The following is a 17,513-nucleotide window of genomic DNA, read 5'->3' as shown; positions in this document are numbered from 1 at the left end:
TGAGCACGAAGAATAAAGAAAATGAAGTGGAGGACCGCGGAGGAAGAGAACCCGAGCAGAGGATAAAGGAGGTAGGGCAGCCAAAAGAGGAGGGAGGAGGGGAGGAACCAGAGGGAAGGGGTGGCAAACAGGAACCTAGTGTTGCTCTCCACAGGCCTCCCCAAAGAAAAGGGAGGCAGTGGGGGATTTAAGAGTTTTGCGGATTTACCTTATGCTTCAGTTGCCATGGTTTTGGGGGTGGCACTGGAAACTTATTCCTGGCAAACTGAGCGCAAAGGTCTCATTGAAGAATAATTTCCACAACGGGTGCAATGATGACTCTAATACAAATATAAAAACGAACCCGGGTAAAAAAAATTTGTGTAACTCAATGAGGTAATTGGTGAGGTGTTGATACCTGTTCAAAGGAGAATCCAAAGAGTGCTCGCTTCGGCAGCACATATAGGAGAATCCAAAGAACAGACGCTATTTATAGATCAGGAATATTAAAATAGGTGTGTAAATGAGGCCAAAACTGTTTTGGTGAGATGTTCCCCAAACGTGTTTAAAGAAGATGGCCATCCATTTTGTCCCTACCGCAGTATAGAATTAATTGGCATGTCCATAGATACGAAGAATTTTGTATTGCCATCATTAGCTACAATTTGCAGAGTTGTAAAATAGCTCCCGTACAATCGGAATCAGATGACACAGAAAGATGTGTTATAGTTTTCCTTTGAAGCACAAATTTTCCAGCATCTTTTCCTTTTAAGGTAGATTGCTGCTCAACCTTACTTGAGTATAAATGTAAGGGCCAAACTAAGAAGTTAAACTTGCTTTTGAAAGCTTAACAATGCCAAAAGCACTGGTCTGATATTCCTGATCATATTCTGGGGAAAGTCTTGGGTGGGGATTCTTTTCCTTTCCTTTCTTTTCTTTCTTTCTTTTTTTGTTTTGTTTGTTTTGGTATCTTTCTGTCGCCTAGGCTACAGTGCAGGGCTGGGGATTCTTAAGACCTCGGTTCACAGAATGTGAATGTTTGTGTCTCTCCAAAATTCATATGTTGAAGCCCCAGTTCCCCATGTGACATATTTGGAGGTAACTGGGAGGTAATTAGGTCATGAGGGTTAAGTCCTCATGAATGGAATTAGTGCCCTTATAAGAAGATACAGGAAAGACGTTACCTCTTTCTGCCATGTGAGGACACATCATGGAGGTAACTCTGCAAACCAGGAAAAATACCCCCTTCAGAACCAGGCTATGCTGGCAGCTTGATCTTTCCAGCCTTAGAACTGTGAGAAATACATGTCTGTTTAAGCTACCCAGTCTATGGTGGCAGTTTTTTTTGTTGTTGGTGGTGGTTTTTTTTTTGAGATGGAGTCTCGCTCTGTCACCCATGCTGGAGTGCAGTGGGCACGATCTTGGCTCACTGCAATCTCCGCCTCCTGGGTTCAAGCAATTCTCCTGCCTCAGCCTACCAGGTAGCTGGGACTACAGGCACACACCACCACGCCCAGCTAATTTTTGTTTTTGTAGTAGAGATGGGGTTTCACCATATTGGTCAGGCTGGTCTGGAACTGCTGACCTCGTGATCCACCCATCTTGGCCTCCCAAAGTGCTGGGATTACAGGTGTGAGCCACCGCGCCTGGCCTATGTTGTTTTTTATAGCAGCCCAAGCTAAGACAATGGTGAAAGATCTGGACTCACTCTCTAGAAGCCTGTGCATGCACACACATATCTGCATTCGATTTCAGATATGGAGCCTAGTTTAAATGAGGTAGGTTAGATACGGTGATCATAGCTTCCCTTAAAGGAAAACAAACTTGCTAAATAAGTGGAGAGGACAAATTGCCTGACAGTGCACAAACCAGCCGCATCCTGGACTTATGGTTGGTGTCATGCGCGTCCATGTGAAGAGACCATCAAACAGGCTTTGTGTGCGCAATAAAGCTTTTTAATCACCTGGGTGCAGGTGGGCTGAGTCCGAAAAGAGAGTCCGCGAAGGGAGATAAGGGTGGGGCCGTTTTATAGGATTTGGGTAGGTAAAGGAAAATTACAGTCAAAAGGGGAGTTGTTTTCTGGTGGGCAGGAGTGGGGGTCACAAGGTGCTCAGTGGGGGAGCTTTTGAGCCAGGATGAGCCAGGAAAAGGACTTTCACAAGGTAATGTCATCACTTAAGGCAAGGACCGGCCATTTTCACTTCTTCTGTGGTGGAATGTCATCAGTCAAGGCGGGGCAGGGCATTTTCATCTCTTGTGATTCTTCAGTTACTTCAGGCCATCTGGGCGTATAGGTGCAAGTCACAGGGGATGCGATGCCTTGGCTTCAGCTCAGAGGCCTGACAGTTGGAACATTCTGCAGCAAAGAATTAGAAGAGCAAAAAGGGGGGGAAAAAAATCCTCCAATAGGCGCAAGGACGGAAACCCGTGATTGGTGTCCTTAAGTTGACCTATGCTCATTATAGTAGTAACAAACACACCCCAGGGGGATATTTAACATGCTAATGAGACATGCCATGTATGTGCTACCATGCAAAACCACAGTGCAGGCACGCCCAAGAGACCACCCAGAACATGTTTTATAGCAATGTCCTCCCACCCCCTCATGAATAATCATATAAGACTCCCGTGAGGCGAGTTTGTCCAGTATCAGCCAGTACTGTCTCTTGAGCAGCCCTCTCTGATCAGCTTTATCAGAGGGTACTTTCTCTTTGCAATAAACTTTTGCTTACTTAGGACTCACTTTCAAATTATTTTGTGCAGTGAAGTCAAGAACTTGAAGTGGCCCACCAGCAACATTAGAAACCGTACTCCGGTAGTTCTAGGGCCTCTGCTCTCCCTCTTTTAACCAGGAAGGTGGTTTTCAGCCGGGCGCGGTGGCTCACGCCTGTAATCCCCGCACTTTGGAAGGCCGAGGCAGGCGGATCACCAGAGGTCAGGAGTTCGAAACCAACCTGACCAACATGGAGAAACTCCGTCTCTACTAAAAATACAAAATTAGCCGGGTGTAGTGGCACATACCTGTAATCCCAGCTGCTCGGGGAGCTGAGGCAGGAGAATTGCTGGAACCCGGGAGGCGGAGATTACAGTGAGCCCAGAGCATGCCATTGCACTCCGGCTTGGGCAACAAGAGCAAAACTCCGTCTCAAAAAAAAAAAAAGGTAGTTTTCATCAGTACCATCCCTCTCATGCTGCTCATTCATTCATTCTCACACCTACTCTTCAGGAAAAGCAGCCTAGCCTTTGTGAAGGCCCCCTCCTTGGGGAAGCAGCTTAGATGGGAAAGGGAGGCGGAGCAGATAATGTGTAAGTAGGTACACACCAAGCTGTATTCCTGAAAATCACCCACGAGGCCCTACTTCCCTGCCTCCTGCCACACATACCTCGTCTCCTCCCAAGCCAGGCCTTGTTCACTGTGCCTCAACCAATGAAGAGCCAGGTAATTCTTTAGAGCCTTCCAACCACAGTGTATTAGCCTGTTCTCATGATGCTATAAAAAACTGCCCAAGGCTGGGTACTTTATAAAGGAAAGAAGTTTAGTTGAGGACTGGGGAGGCCTCGGGAAACTCTCAATCATGGCGCAAAGGGAAGCAAACACGTCTCTCTTCAAATGGTGACGAGAGAGAAACGAGAGCCCAGCGAAGAGGGAAGCCCCTTATAAAACCCATCAGATCTCATGAGAACTTATTATCACAAAAATAGCATGAGGGAAACTGCCCCCATGATCCAATTACCTCCCTCTGGGTCCCTCCCATGACACATGGGAATTATGGGAACTACAATTTAAGATGAGATCTGGGTGGGGACACAGCCAAACCATATCACACAGACTCAGTACAGGCTTTGCAGTTTCTTTTCCCTATGCCCATAAACCTTTTCCCCAAGAAATTCCTGCAGGTCTTTCACCTTCTTCAATTTTACTCCTCTTTTAAGTGTCCATTTGTCATCACTGAGGGCTTGCCTGATCACTGTTTGACGCAGCAACATCTGCCTTCAAACAGAGAAATGTACACACCCTCCCCCTCTTTCTTGCTTTGCATTTTTCATAGCAGTCAGTTCCTTCTGACCTAGTATAAATTTCACTTTATTTCCTGTCCACCAGATTAGATGTCCCCCCAAAAATGGATTTTTGTCAGTTTTGTTTACTGCTGTGTCTGCAATTTCTGAAAATATACAGGCACCTAGTAGATGCGCAGTAAGTACTTATCAGTAAAGTAATATCTTTTCCTCACCCATCTCAAGGTTCATGACTGAGGCCCCTATAACAAAAGACAAATTAACAACAAAAACTTATTTATTCTAGGTTGTATGTGACACAGAAGCCTTCAGAGACAAATTTCAAAGATAATTGTGTATTTCTATGCTAAGTTTGATGAAGAAGTGGATAGCTGGGGAGAAATATCATTGTAGGACAGAAGGGGTATGATCTAATGGTAATAAACTGGGGGGATCTTAGCAGACCTGTTTAGATTCTTCTGTATTCCTATGTCTTCAGAGATAAGGACATTTCTTTTTTTCTGTTTTTCTTTTTTTTTTTGAGATGGAGTCTTGTTCTGTTGCCCAGGCTGGAGTGCAGTGGCGCCATCTTGGCTCACTGCAAGCTTCGCCTCCCAGGTTCAGGGCATTCTCCTGCCTCAGCCTCCCGACTAGCCGGGAGTACAGGCACCCACCACCACACCTGGCTAATTTTTTGTATTTTTGGTAGAGACGGGGTTTCACCGTGTTAGCCAGGATGGTCTCGATCTCCTGATCTCGTGATCTGCCTGCCTCAGCCTCCCAAAGTGATGGGATTACAGGCGTGAGCCACCGCAGTGGCCAAGATAAGGCTTTCCTCCAGGTTTAGGGAGGATATCTTTGGAATGAAAGTGAGAGTTAATACTTCACTAATTCACTTTATGACCTACTTTAAAGGAAGGTTAAAGAGTGACCTTCCTGCTTCTGATGTTTTCTCAAATGCCAAGGTGCCGTATTTTGGGGTAGCATGTCCTGAATCCCATCAAATGAATGAATAAATTTGTACCCCTTAGCATGGTGTTGTTCACCTCGTAGACACTTGAAGGACGCAATGTTGGTTGGTTACTCAGCATTCAATTTGACAACAGCTCAATTTTCAAATAGTTTAAACCAGTGGTTCTCAAACTTTGGCATGCATCAGAATCACCTGGAGGGCTTATTACACAAAGATACTTGGGCCACAAACTCTAGGGTTTCTAATGCAGTGTGTCAGGATAGAATGCAAGAATTTGCATTTGTAACAAGTTCTCAGGTGATGCCATCAAAGCATTGCCATACCTTGCTGGCTGTGGTACTAGCAGCCTCAAATCAGTATAGATAGGTCTATAGCAATCTCAACTCCTGCCTCCTCAGAAGAAAGAATTAGACTGAGGGTCATAAGGTGGAGGGAGAGAAAGAGGTAAGGTTTCGAGCAGGAGTGAAAATTTTATTATTATTATTGTTATTATTATTCTGAAATGGAGTCTCACTCTGTCGCCCATGCTGGAGTGCAGTGGGCACGATCTTGGCTCACTGCAATCTCTGCCTCCTGGGTTCAAGCAATTCTCCTGCCTCAGCCTACCAAGTAGCTGGGACTACAGGCACACACCACCACGCCCAGCTAATTTTTGTATTTGTAGTAGAGATGGGGTTTCACCATATTGGTTAGGCTGGTCTCGAACTCCTGACCTCAGGTGGTCCACCTGCCTTGTCCTTCCAAAGTGCTTGCATTACAGGCATGAGCCACTGCGCCCTGGGAGAGAAAGTTTATTAAAACGTTTTAGAGAGGAATTAAAGGAAGTAAAGTACACTTGGAAGACAACCAAGTGGGTGACTTGAGAGATTCAAGTGCACTGTTTGATGTTTGACTTGGGACTTTATATGTTGGCATGCTTCCATTGGCATGTTTCCGGGGAGTTGCATTCCTTTTCCCCAATTCTTCCCTTGGGGTGGACTGTCCTCATGCACAGTGGCCCTGCCAGCACTTGGAGGGGCTGCATGCACAATGTGTTACTGAAGTTGTACACATGCTTACTTGAGGCTTTCTTCTTCTTCTTCTTCTTCTTTTTTTTTTTTTTTTTTTGAGATGGAGTTTCGCTCTTGTCACCCAAGCTGGAGTGCAGTTGCATGATCTTGACTCACTGTAACCTCCACCTCCCTGGTTCAAGCCATTCTTCTGCCTCAGCCTCCCAAGTAGCTGGGACTACAGGCATGTGCCACCATGCTTGGCTAATTTTTGTGTTATTAGTACAGACAGGGTTTCACCATACTGGCCAGGCTGGTCTCAAACTCCTGACCTCGTGATCTGCCCTCCTTGGCCTCCCAAAGTGCTGGGATTACAGGCATGAGCGACTCTCATTTTTATCAACTTTTGTCTCTTGTTTTTAGAATTTTCTTCATGCTTAACAATCCTGATATTCTCATTTTTTTGCTCAAGTTTTCCTGTGAAAAACCAAGTTAACCTATAGCGTTTCTCTAGTGAAAAGGACATTTCTCTGTTAGATTGTATGGACAACCTTGACTAGATAATTGTCATGTTTCAATTTCTGCCCGTGTACAATGGAAATAAGAACATCTGTTCAAAGAGATAAGAAATGTGATTTCTTTGAAAAGAATAAGTTGTTTCTTAAATAGAAGATGTAATTCAATTACACTTTTAACACATATGAAAAGAGTGATTTAGTGGCAAACAACTGGAATTTGGAGGTACTGGCCAGAATTCAAATTTTGGAACTCCCTGTTACAAAGTACGTGTCAATCTGAGCCTCAGTTTTTACCTGCTACTGAGGGACAATAATATTTGAAACATTATTGTAGCAGATACTCAGTGAGAACTTACTATGTTCCCAGAATTATGCTGAACCATTAAATTTCTGAACCCTTACAGTATTCCCTGTAATCCAGTAATAGTTACTATACCTATTCTGCAAATACAAACGCTGTTGCATTCTTGAGCTTACCAGAAAGTGTTGTGAATCCCCAAAATTTGAGACAGGTCTCAGTTAATTTAGACAGTTTATTTTGCCAAGATTGAGGACACACACCCATGACACAGCCTCAGGAAGTCCTGACGACATGTACTGAAGGTTGGGGCACAACTTGGTTTTATACATTTTAGGGAGACATGAGACATCAATCAATATATGTAAGAAGAACAGTGGTTCCGTCCAGGTAGGCGGGGACAACTCAAAGCAGGGAAGGGCTTGCAGGTCACAGGTAGGTGAGAGATAAACTGTTGCATTCTTTTGAGTTTCTGATAAGCCTTGCCAAAGGAGGCAATCAGAATATGCATCTGTCTCAGGGAGCAGAGGGATGACTTTAAATAAAATGGGCGGGGGGGAATGTTTGCCCTGAGTAGTTCCCAGCTTGACTTTTCCCTTTAGTTTAGTAATTTTGCTTTTTCTTTCACAGTATCAACAAAGTTTTCAGGATACAGCTCAGACTTATAGTCCTTCCATAAATGGTCCTAAAATCATTTGTTGAGGAATCCACTTACCCAGCTAGGCTATCAGGAGGATTCCATTTGTGGAGGATTCCAGTTAGCCAGCTAGGCTATCAGGAGTAACAGTGAACTTCACACATTGCAATTCACAACTGCAATAGCAACTATGTTGTGACTGTCACCTGGCCAACATGATTGTAAAAGTCATAGATTATAGATGAACAGCAATTTTTAAGAGAAGTTACATGTGAAAAAATATACATCTTAGAATTTATGAAATTTGGAATATAAACTGTGGGGCATAGAAGCAAACATCTATAACTGAACTAAAATTCTCTCAGGCTTGCAACAAAACCTGTTGTCAGGGAACATACGTTGCTATGATTTGAATCCTTTTAACTATACTGATAGATGTTTTATACTCTAGAACATGGTCTATCATGGGAAATGTTCTGTGTGCACTTGAGAAGAACGCATATTCTGCTGATGCTATGTAGAGCCTTCTATAAATGTCAAATAAATCACTTAGGCTGATAATGTTCAAGTCTTCTATATGCCTACTGATTTTCTGTCTATTTGTTCTATCTATTATTGATGAAGGGGTGCTGAAATCACCTATAATCATAGCATGCCTACCTCTTTCATCTCTACCAGATTTCTCTGTATTTTGAAGTTTAGTTATCATGTGTATAAATGTTTAAGATTCACATGTCCTTTTGATGGATTGGTTTATTATTATTAAATGATAATATTCTTGGTAATATTCTTTACTCTGAAATCTACTTTTTCTTATAATAACATAACCAATTCTTTTGATTAATGTCACTGTGGCTACCTTTTCCAATCTTTTACTATTTACTTGTGTGTGTCGTTATAGATACATATGCATACACATACACACACACACACACACACACATATTTTTATTTTATTTTATTTTATTTTATTTTATATATTTTTTGGAACAGTCTCCCTCCGTCACCCAGGCTGGAGTGCAGTGGCACATTTCATGGCTCACTGCAACTTCCACCTCCCGGGTTCAAGGGATTCTAGTGCCTCAGCCTCCCAAGTAGCTGGGATTACAGATGTGCTGCTACTGTGTCCTGCTAATTTTCATATTTTTAGTAGAGACGGAGTTTCCCCATGTTGGCCAGGCTGGCCTCAAACTCCTGACCTCGTGATCACCTCGGGGTCCCAAAGTGCTGGGATTACAGGCGTGAGCCACCATGCCCGGCTAGTGTCCTTATATTTAAAGTACCTTTCGTATAGACAGCATATAATGAGCCTTGCTTTTTTATCAGTCTGATGATCTGTGTCTTTTTATTGGAGCATATGTGGGACACATTTTGGTACTGGAAATGATGTTTAAAAAAAAAAAAACCTGTGACATATTTATGGGAATATTATTGTTGTTCTTAATGTAAATAACTTAGAAAAGTAAAATATGATAAATATGACAATGTATTTTGTGTCTATATTTAAATTATACACAGAGAGACAGACTGTATTATCTTCCTAATAATTCCACTATCCATATGGTGCTAATACTCATGCACCTTTTAAAAACTATATTGATTTCTTATATCTGCACAAAAGATTTTATTTTTTCACCAGTTTTTGCCCTGTGGTCAATTCAGTGTATGTACTGAAAAATGATATAATCTATGTGTTTGTTGTTTTAAACAGGAAAATGTATACAGTTTACAAATTCTCATGATAAGATAGTAATGATACTACTAGTAGGAATAAAGTTGGATTCTTGCTCATTTCCTTAAGAATCTAAAATTTAAAAATCTGACCCTTCAAGAGTAAATTTTATGCTCTTTTCTTTGGAAGATGATAGACTATATAGCCCTAAATGATATAGATGATGCAGTACCATGAATGATGGCCCTTCCCAAAAGATATGTCTAGGTGATAATCACTGGAATCTGCAAATGTTACCTTATATGGAGAAAGATGTGATTAAGAATCTTGGGAGGAGGCATTTATTCTAGATTATCTGAGTGAATTCTAAATGCCATCATGAATTCCTATAAGAGACAGGCAAAGAGGGATTTGACTGAGGCTCACATAGAAAAGAAAGAGATATGAAAATGAAGCCAGAGCTGAGAGTGATGTGGCCACAAGACAAGGATGAGCAGGGCATGCCAATAGTCACTAAAAAACAAAAAAAGCAGAAACAAGTTCACCACCACCACACCTCCTCTGCCCACTACCCTCCAGAGAGAACATGGCCTTGCTAGTACCTTGATTTCGGACTTCTGGCTTCCAGAACTTGAGATAATAACTTTCTATGGTTTTAAGCCGTCAAGTACATGACAATTGGTTATGATAGCCCTAGGAAACTGATACAGTTGATTACTTCACTGTATCCTTTGTTTAAATAGTCCATTATACCCCATCTTTTATCTTCAGGAAGTTTTTAAAAAATCTAACCAAATTTCTCCTATATTGTAATTGGCAGAGCCATACACTTTCTGGATTGAAAGGGATCTTATAAGTCACATAGTCCAACTTCCCTTGGACTACTTCTCATATTTGAAAATCATAGCTCCACAGATATTTACCCATTCAAGCCATTTCATGTTTTCTAGCATTGACTTCTATATGCTAAATCAGAATAGCTTCCATCCAGTTCTTTCCTTGGAATCAACTCAATTTCTTTTACATGACATTATTCCAAAGGTTTAGTTATATCTATCATTTTCTCTGCCTGCTTTTGTTTCTTTGGTCATTAACAGAAATTGTTATCACAAATGTTATTTCACAAAAGAAAATTCCTAAAACAGAATTTAAAGAGGAAAGGCATTAGGTAGATTGTTTAATTCAATATCTCTTTTATATAGAATTCTATTTTCCCACATTGCCAGAAATGGTCAGTTATTTCATCATGGTATAACATCTATTTGTGTGTGTGTGTGTGTGTCCTTATATCATGCTCAGATCTACTTTTTAATTTTTATGCATTAGTAGGATTTCTAACCTTTATGAGACAAACTAAGCTATGCACATGATTTCCCTTTAAATACCTGAAGAAAGCTACTGCTTCATACTTTGACAAAGCATTTTCTACTCAACATTGAAAAAATCAATGCCTTCAATAATTCTTCAAGAGGCATGATGTTCTGATTTTTCAATTCTCTAGTCATTATTTTGTGTAGGCATTTTAGTTTTATAATGTATCTGTTAAGATAAAATCCTCAAACTAAAGCCAATAATCTACATGTTTTATTATCCATATGTCTTAGCTGGGCTTCTATGGGATTCACTGCCAGTCATAGTTCTACTAATACTATTCTGTAGTATACAATTGAAGTAAATGTGTCCATCTTGATTATGTTAAATTTCATCTTTTATTTATTGCTTTTATTTTTTAATTTTACTTCTGATTTCTCTAGAATTATTAATTTCCCAAAGTTTAGTGTCATTTTTAACTTATGAAGTCTGTTCTCTTTAAATTCATGCAAGTTATTTATAAGTGCATATTCTAGTAGGACAAAACACTTAAGTCTTATAATGATATTTTCAGGGTGATAGTGTTTTATTAATCACCTTTTGAGTGAGATTTTACAAAAAGATAGGGACAAATGGAACTGCTTTAACATTTTGGTCATTATTGCTCTGTATTGTACAGAAGTAGATAAGAATTGTTTGCAAATTCTATTCAGAAATCAAGATTTATGGAAGTCATAGCCAGAGCAATCAGGTGAGAGAAAGAAGTAAAACACATCCAAATAGAAAAAGAAGTGCAACTATCTCTGTTCACTGAGGATATAATTCTATCTCTAGAAAACCCTGAAGACTTTGCCAAAGGGCTCCTGGAACTGATAAACTACTTCAGTAAAGTTTCAGGATACAAAATTAACATTCAAAAATTAGTAGCATTTCTATACACAAATAATGTTCAATCTGAAGCCAAATCAAGAGGGCAATCCCATGTACAATAGCTACACACACACAAAATTACCTAGGAAGACATCTAATGAAGGAGGTGAAAGATCTCTATTAGGCCGGGCGCGGTGGCTCACGCCTGTAATCCCAGCACTTTGGGAGGCCGAGGGGGGCGGATCACGAGGTCAGGATATTGAGACCATTCTGATTAACACGGTGAAACCCTGCCTCTACTAAAAATACAAAAAAATTAGCCGGGCATGGTGGCAGGCACCTGTAGTCCCAGCTACTCAGGAGGCTGAGGCAGGAGAATGGCGTGAACCTGGGAGGCGGAGCTTGCAGTGAGCCGGGATCGCACCACTGCACTCCAGCCTGGGCGACAGAGTGAGACTCCGTCTCAAACAAACAAACAAACAAACAAACAAAAATATCTCTATTAGGATAACTACAAAACACTGCTGAAGAAATAATAGATGACACAAACAAATGGAAAAACATTCCATGCTCATGGATTGGAAGAATCAATATTGTTAAAATGGCCATATCAGCCAAAGCAATCTATAGATTCAATGCTATTCCTATCAAACTATGAACGTCATTTTTCACAGAAGTAGAAAAACTATTCTAAAATGCATATGGAACCAAAAAAGAGCCCCACTGGCCGAAGCAATCCTAAGAAAAAAGAACAAAGTCAGAGTCATCACATTACCCGACTTCAAACTATCCTATAAGGGCTGCAGTAACCAAAACAACATGGTACTGGTACAAAAAGAGACACATAGACCAATGGAACAGAATAGAGAACTCAGAAATAAAGTCACAAACATATAGCCATCTGATCATTGACAAAAATAAGCAATGGAGAAAGGACTTCCTATTTAATAAATCGTGCTGGAATAGCTGGCTAGCCATATGCAGAAGAATGAAACTGGACCCTTATCTGTCACCATACACAAAGATTAACTAAAGATAGATTCAAGTTTTAAATGTAAGACACAAACTACAAGAATCGAAGAAGAAAACCTTGGAAACACCATTCTGAACATGGGGCTTGGGAAATAATTTATGACGAAGTCCTCAAAAGCAATTGCAACAAATATAAAAATTGACAACTGGGACCTAATTAAACTAAAGAGCTTCTGCATAGAAAAAGAAACTGTCAACAGAGTAAACAGACAACCTACAGAATTGGAGAAAATATTTGCAAACTATGCATCCAACAAAGGCATAATGTCCAGAATCTGTAAGGAACTTAAACAATTGAACAAACAAAAAGCAAATAACACCCATTAAAAATGTACAAAAGAAATAAACAGACACTTCTTGAAAGAAGACATACAAGCAGCCAACGAACATATGAAAAAATGTTAATCATCACTAATCACCAGAGAAATGCAAATCAAAACCACAGTGAGATATTATCTCACACCAGTTGGAATGGCTATTATTAAAAAGTCAAGAAACAACAGATGCTGGCAAGGCTGTGGAGAAAAGTAAATACTTATACACTGTTGGTGGGAAAGTAAATTAATTCAGCCATTGTGGAAAGCAGTTTGGGGATTTCTCAAACAACTTAAAACTACGATTCCACTCAGCAATTTCATTACTGGGTATATATCCAAAAGAAAACAAATCCTACCAAAAAAACACATGAACTCATATGTTCATCACAGCACTATTCACAATTGCAGAGACATGGAATGAACCTAGGCACCCACCAACAGTGAATTAGATAAAGAAAATGTGGTACGTATATACCACGGAATACCATGAGTCATAAAAAAGAAAAAAATCATATCATTTGCAGCAACATGCAGCTACAGGCCATTAACCTAAGTGAATTAACATAGGAATAGAAAACCAAATACTATATGTTCTCACTTATAAGTGGGAGCTAACCATTGGGTACTCATGGACATAAAGATAGCAACAGTAGACACTAGGGACTACTAGAGTGGGTAGGTGGGGAGGGGGACAAGGGTTGAAAATCTAACTATTGATACTGTGCTGAGTACCTGGGTGACAAGATCAATCATACCCAAAACCTCAGTATCACAAAATGTGCCCAGGTAACAAACCTGCAAATGTACCCCCTGAATCTAAAATAAAAGTTGAATTAGAAAAAAAAAAAAGAAATCAAGAATTATAGGCTGGGTGCAGTGGCTCATGCCTGTAATCCCAGCACTTTGGGAGGCCAAGGCAGGTGAATCACCTGAGGTAAGGAGTTTGAGACCAGCCTGGCCAACATGATGAAACCCTGTTTCTACAAAAAATACAAAAATTATCCAGGCATGGTGGCGCTTGCCTGTAATCCCAGCTACTCTCCATAGGCTGAGGCAGGAGAATTGCTTGAACCTAGGAGGCGGAGGTTGCAGTGAACTAAAATGGCGCCACCATACTCCAGCCTGGGTGACAGAGTAAGACTCTGTCTAAAAAAAAAAAAAAAAAAAAAAAAAAAATTATTATACGTATCTCTATAAAATAGTTTAGTAATTATTATTCTAAATGAAGCCAGAATATATATGTATATAGTCACAAGGTAACCGATGGCAAAATATATATAAAATGTTGTCATATGGCTTTAGAACTTACCAATATGCAATTTATTAGATCAATTAATGGCTCTTTTAAAAAAATATAAAATACTTCAATCTCCATCACTCTGGTTTCTCTACTATTTTCTCATAATTCTTTAAAGGACCCTGACATTGCCTTTGAGCTGACATCAAAATTTGTCTCTGGAAATCTGGTATATCATTTAGTTGGACTTTAAGATATGAATGCATTTTTATTAAGGAATGTCCCCTCATATTTCAATATACTCTATTAGTGTTTTCTCCTATTTTCCTTTAAATTATAACTCATTTCTAAAAATAAAGGATAGACACTCAGCAAGCAGCATACCTTTATTTATTTTAACTGTTAGCACAGCTGTTCCTAAAGTGTGGTCTCCTAACAGGCAACATAAGTATTACCTGGAAATTTGTAGAAATGCAAATTATCAGGCCTCACCCCAAACTTACTGCATTAGAAGGTCTGGGGTAGGTGACCCCACCAATCTGAACTTTAAAAGCCCTACAGATGATTCTGATGCAAGTTAAAGTTTTAAGATCCACCATGTTGGGTTAGAATTATGCTGAAATTTATGTTGTTACTGTAAGGTTTTGAAGTAAAACATTCTAATTGTATTTCTTAGTTACTGCATTTTATACTTTTATGACATATTTGATTTAAAAAATTGGAAAAAGAATAATAATGAAGCAGTTAATATAATTATAGTGTAACTCACAAAATCAACCAAATAACCAACTTATAGTGTTTATTTTCTCTAGCACTTTTATGGGCTCTGAAGTCCATATGGAAGAAGTTGAAATTACGATCTATGCTACCTCAAGGGAACTAACATGAAACTAATAAGCATTTCTTTTTGTACAAGAAATGTGCATTAAACAAGCTGTGGACATGATTATATAATGTGCTTTTTTAAGACTTAACCTATAAGTGCTTTCTTTTCCTTTTTCTTTTTTTTTGAGATGGAGTCTCACTCTGTTGCCCAAGCTAGAGTGCAGTGGTGTGATCTCTACTGCAACCTCCACCTCCTGGGTTCAAGCGAGTCTCCTGCCTCAGCCTCCCTAGTAGCTGCGACTACAGGCCCACACTGCCACGCCCAGCTAATTTTTGTATTTTAGTAGAGACAGGGTTTCACCATTGTTGCCCAGGCTGGTCTTGAACTCCTGACCTCAGGCAATCCACCCGCCTCAGCCTCCCAAAGTGCTAGGATTACAGGCGTGAGCCACCATGCCTGGCCCCTTTAAGTGCTTTCGAGGTTAAAAGGAGAGAGATAATATATACAGTAGAGGAATAATTTTAAAAGGTTAAAAGCAGGCATTTGATTTCAGTCTAAAATGTAGCTACAACTTTATTTGGTAGATGGAATAAGACACTTCAACTTAGGAGAAGTGGGAAGTACAGAAACAACAGAAGATCTAAGTAAAACTGGGGGCTGGAGAATCATTGTGGATTTTAGTATTGTGTTGATGTGCAAATAGTGTTACAATTTAAGCTAGGGCTGTTAACCTTATATCGATAATTAAGACAAGGTTTTGGATACTTCTGTTAGATCTACAATTGTCTGAAAAATAATTTGTGCCATGGAGTTTGTGTGTGTATGTGTGTAAGGATGAGGGCATCTATATGTGTATCAAATGTTTTGTTTCTAGGGAAAGAATTTCTAAGCTTTTATTCTGGTTTCAGAGAAGTCTAAGACTCTTCCTGATGTATACAGACTAGTGCTAAGATGTTTGAGACCTTAAAGATTTTAAGGCTATGCTATTTTGAGAATTCATAAAAGATCAGTTCTCAAGACTTGTGCAATGAATATATTTAGGCAGTGGAAAACAGATATAGTTCTCTGTCGAGATTTTATTTGAAGACCACCATAATAGTTTTTCTAAGAATAGTAATGATAAAGCAATTTGGAGAGAATTAAATTATAAGCTATGTAAAATTGAAGTCTGTAAAAGGCCTATAATTTGGGAATTCCTTATTTATTTATTAACACCCTTGCAAGCAACCTCTCAAAAGCTCCCTTTACATCTTTGTTTCTAAGTGTGTGTGTATGTGTGTATTACTGAAGAAATGATTTCTGGATCAGAAAGGTCTAGTTTACATTGAATTGTACAAACAATGATGTAAAGTTTGACAAACCTTGAAAATGTTGTGATTAGTTTTTGGTGCATTGGAAGGCCAGTTCTGGTGGCTTGTTCAATGAAAAGGTTTAGGCAACAGAAACAAATATAGCTTTTTGTCAAGGAAATTTTCTTTGAGGGAGATTACAATAGTTCTCTATAGTAATGACAAAAATAGGGCAACTTGCAGAGAAGTTAGGAAGCTGAGTAAGCATTGTGTCTTTAGCAAAACTTATCATTTGTGTATTTATTTCTTGATTAAGAAGACTCTTGCAACCAACCTTTTAAAGGCTTCCTTTACCTCTTTGTTCCTAAGTGTATATATAAGGGGATTCAGCATGGGTGCAATGATTCCATAGAAAAGAGAAACTATCTTTCCCCGGTCTTTGGAACTGGGTGAAGGTGGTTGCAGATAGATGGAGATAGCTGTACCATAAAAAAGTGACACCACAATTAGATGGGAGCCACATGTCCCAAACGCCTTTCGTCGACCTTCAGCAGACTGAATTCTCAACACTGCTTGGACAATAAAAGCATATGATATAAGGACAAGTGTCATGGGTATTAGAAGGAACAGCACGCTGATGAAGAATAGTTCAGCCTCATTTGCTGTTGTCTCAACACAGGGCAACTTGAGCAGAGCAGGGACTTCACAGAAGAAGTGATCCACTTCTTTGGACCACACAGTGGCATCTTAAGTGTCCAGGTGGACTGTAATACTGAATTGCTAAAGCCACTAATCCAGGATGCAGCTGCCAACTGGAGGCAGAGCCTCTGGTGCATGACAATTGAGTAATGTAGAGGCCGACAAATAGCTACAAACCTATCAAAGGACATCATGGCCAGGAGAAGACATTCAGTGGAACCCAAGGCCAGGAAAATGAAAAGCTGGGCCACACAGCCACCATAACTGATTACTTTCCTAGTGTTGCATATGTTTACCAGCATTTGTGGAACTGTACTTGTGGTATAGCAAAGGTCCAGGAGTGAGAGATTGCTAAGAAAAAAGTACATAGGGGTGTGGAGTTTGAAATCCAAATGTGACACAAGAATTATTGTCAGATTGCCAAAGATTGTCAAGATATAGGAAAACAGAAACATCACAAAGAGTGGAATCTCTAGCCATGGTTGATCTGTGAAACCTAACAGAATGAATTGAATGGTTCAACTCTTCATTCTCTGAAATACAAGAAGTCAGGAAGTTAACAACACACTTACTGATTTTGTCAGCTATAATCATTTTGCTAGCAATTTACATAAAATTACAGACTGATCCAATTAATGTGAAAAGTATTGATAAAATATAAATATCCATCCAAGTATTTAAAAGCGTTTATATATTTGTAACAGCATATCAGCAAAGTGAATTTCAAGAATCCTTTTTTTTTTTTTTTTTTTTTGAGACAGTTTCGCTGTTTTGCCCAGGCTGGAGTGCAATGGCGCCATCTCAGCTCACCACAACCCCTGCCTCCATGTTTCAAGCGATTCTCCTGCCTCAGCCTCCCCAGTAGCTGGGA

At 39.7% G+C, this 17,513-nt stretch overlaps 1 protein-coding gene across 1 annotated transcript; it reads right to left on the bottom strand.

Moving 5' to 3' along the window:
- Positions 1-16,243: 16,243 nt before the first annotated feature.
- Positions 16,244-17,148, bottom strand: OR2B2 (olfactory receptor family 2 subfamily B member 2; the record flags this gene model as incomplete). Its single annotated transcript, XM_017889093.1, is given in 2 exon segments — positions 16,244-16,671; positions 16,674-17,148. Coding segments are annotated over 2 exon segments (903 nt in total), but the record flags the coding sequence as incomplete, so codon positions are not given.
- Positions 17,149-17,513: the final 365 nt, after the last annotated feature.

Source organism: Rhinopithecus bieti, unplaced genomic scaffold (assembly GCF_001698545.2).
Source record: "Rhinopithecus bieti isolate Rb0 unplaced genomic scaffold, ASM169854v2 scaffold_18466, whole genome shotgun sequence".
Lineage (NCBI taxonomy): Eukaryota > Metazoa > Chordata > Mammalia > Primates > Cercopithecidae > Rhinopithecus > Rhinopithecus bieti.
Note: the sequence above shows the minus strand (reverse complement) of the source record. Positions and strands in the feature narration are given on the sequence as shown.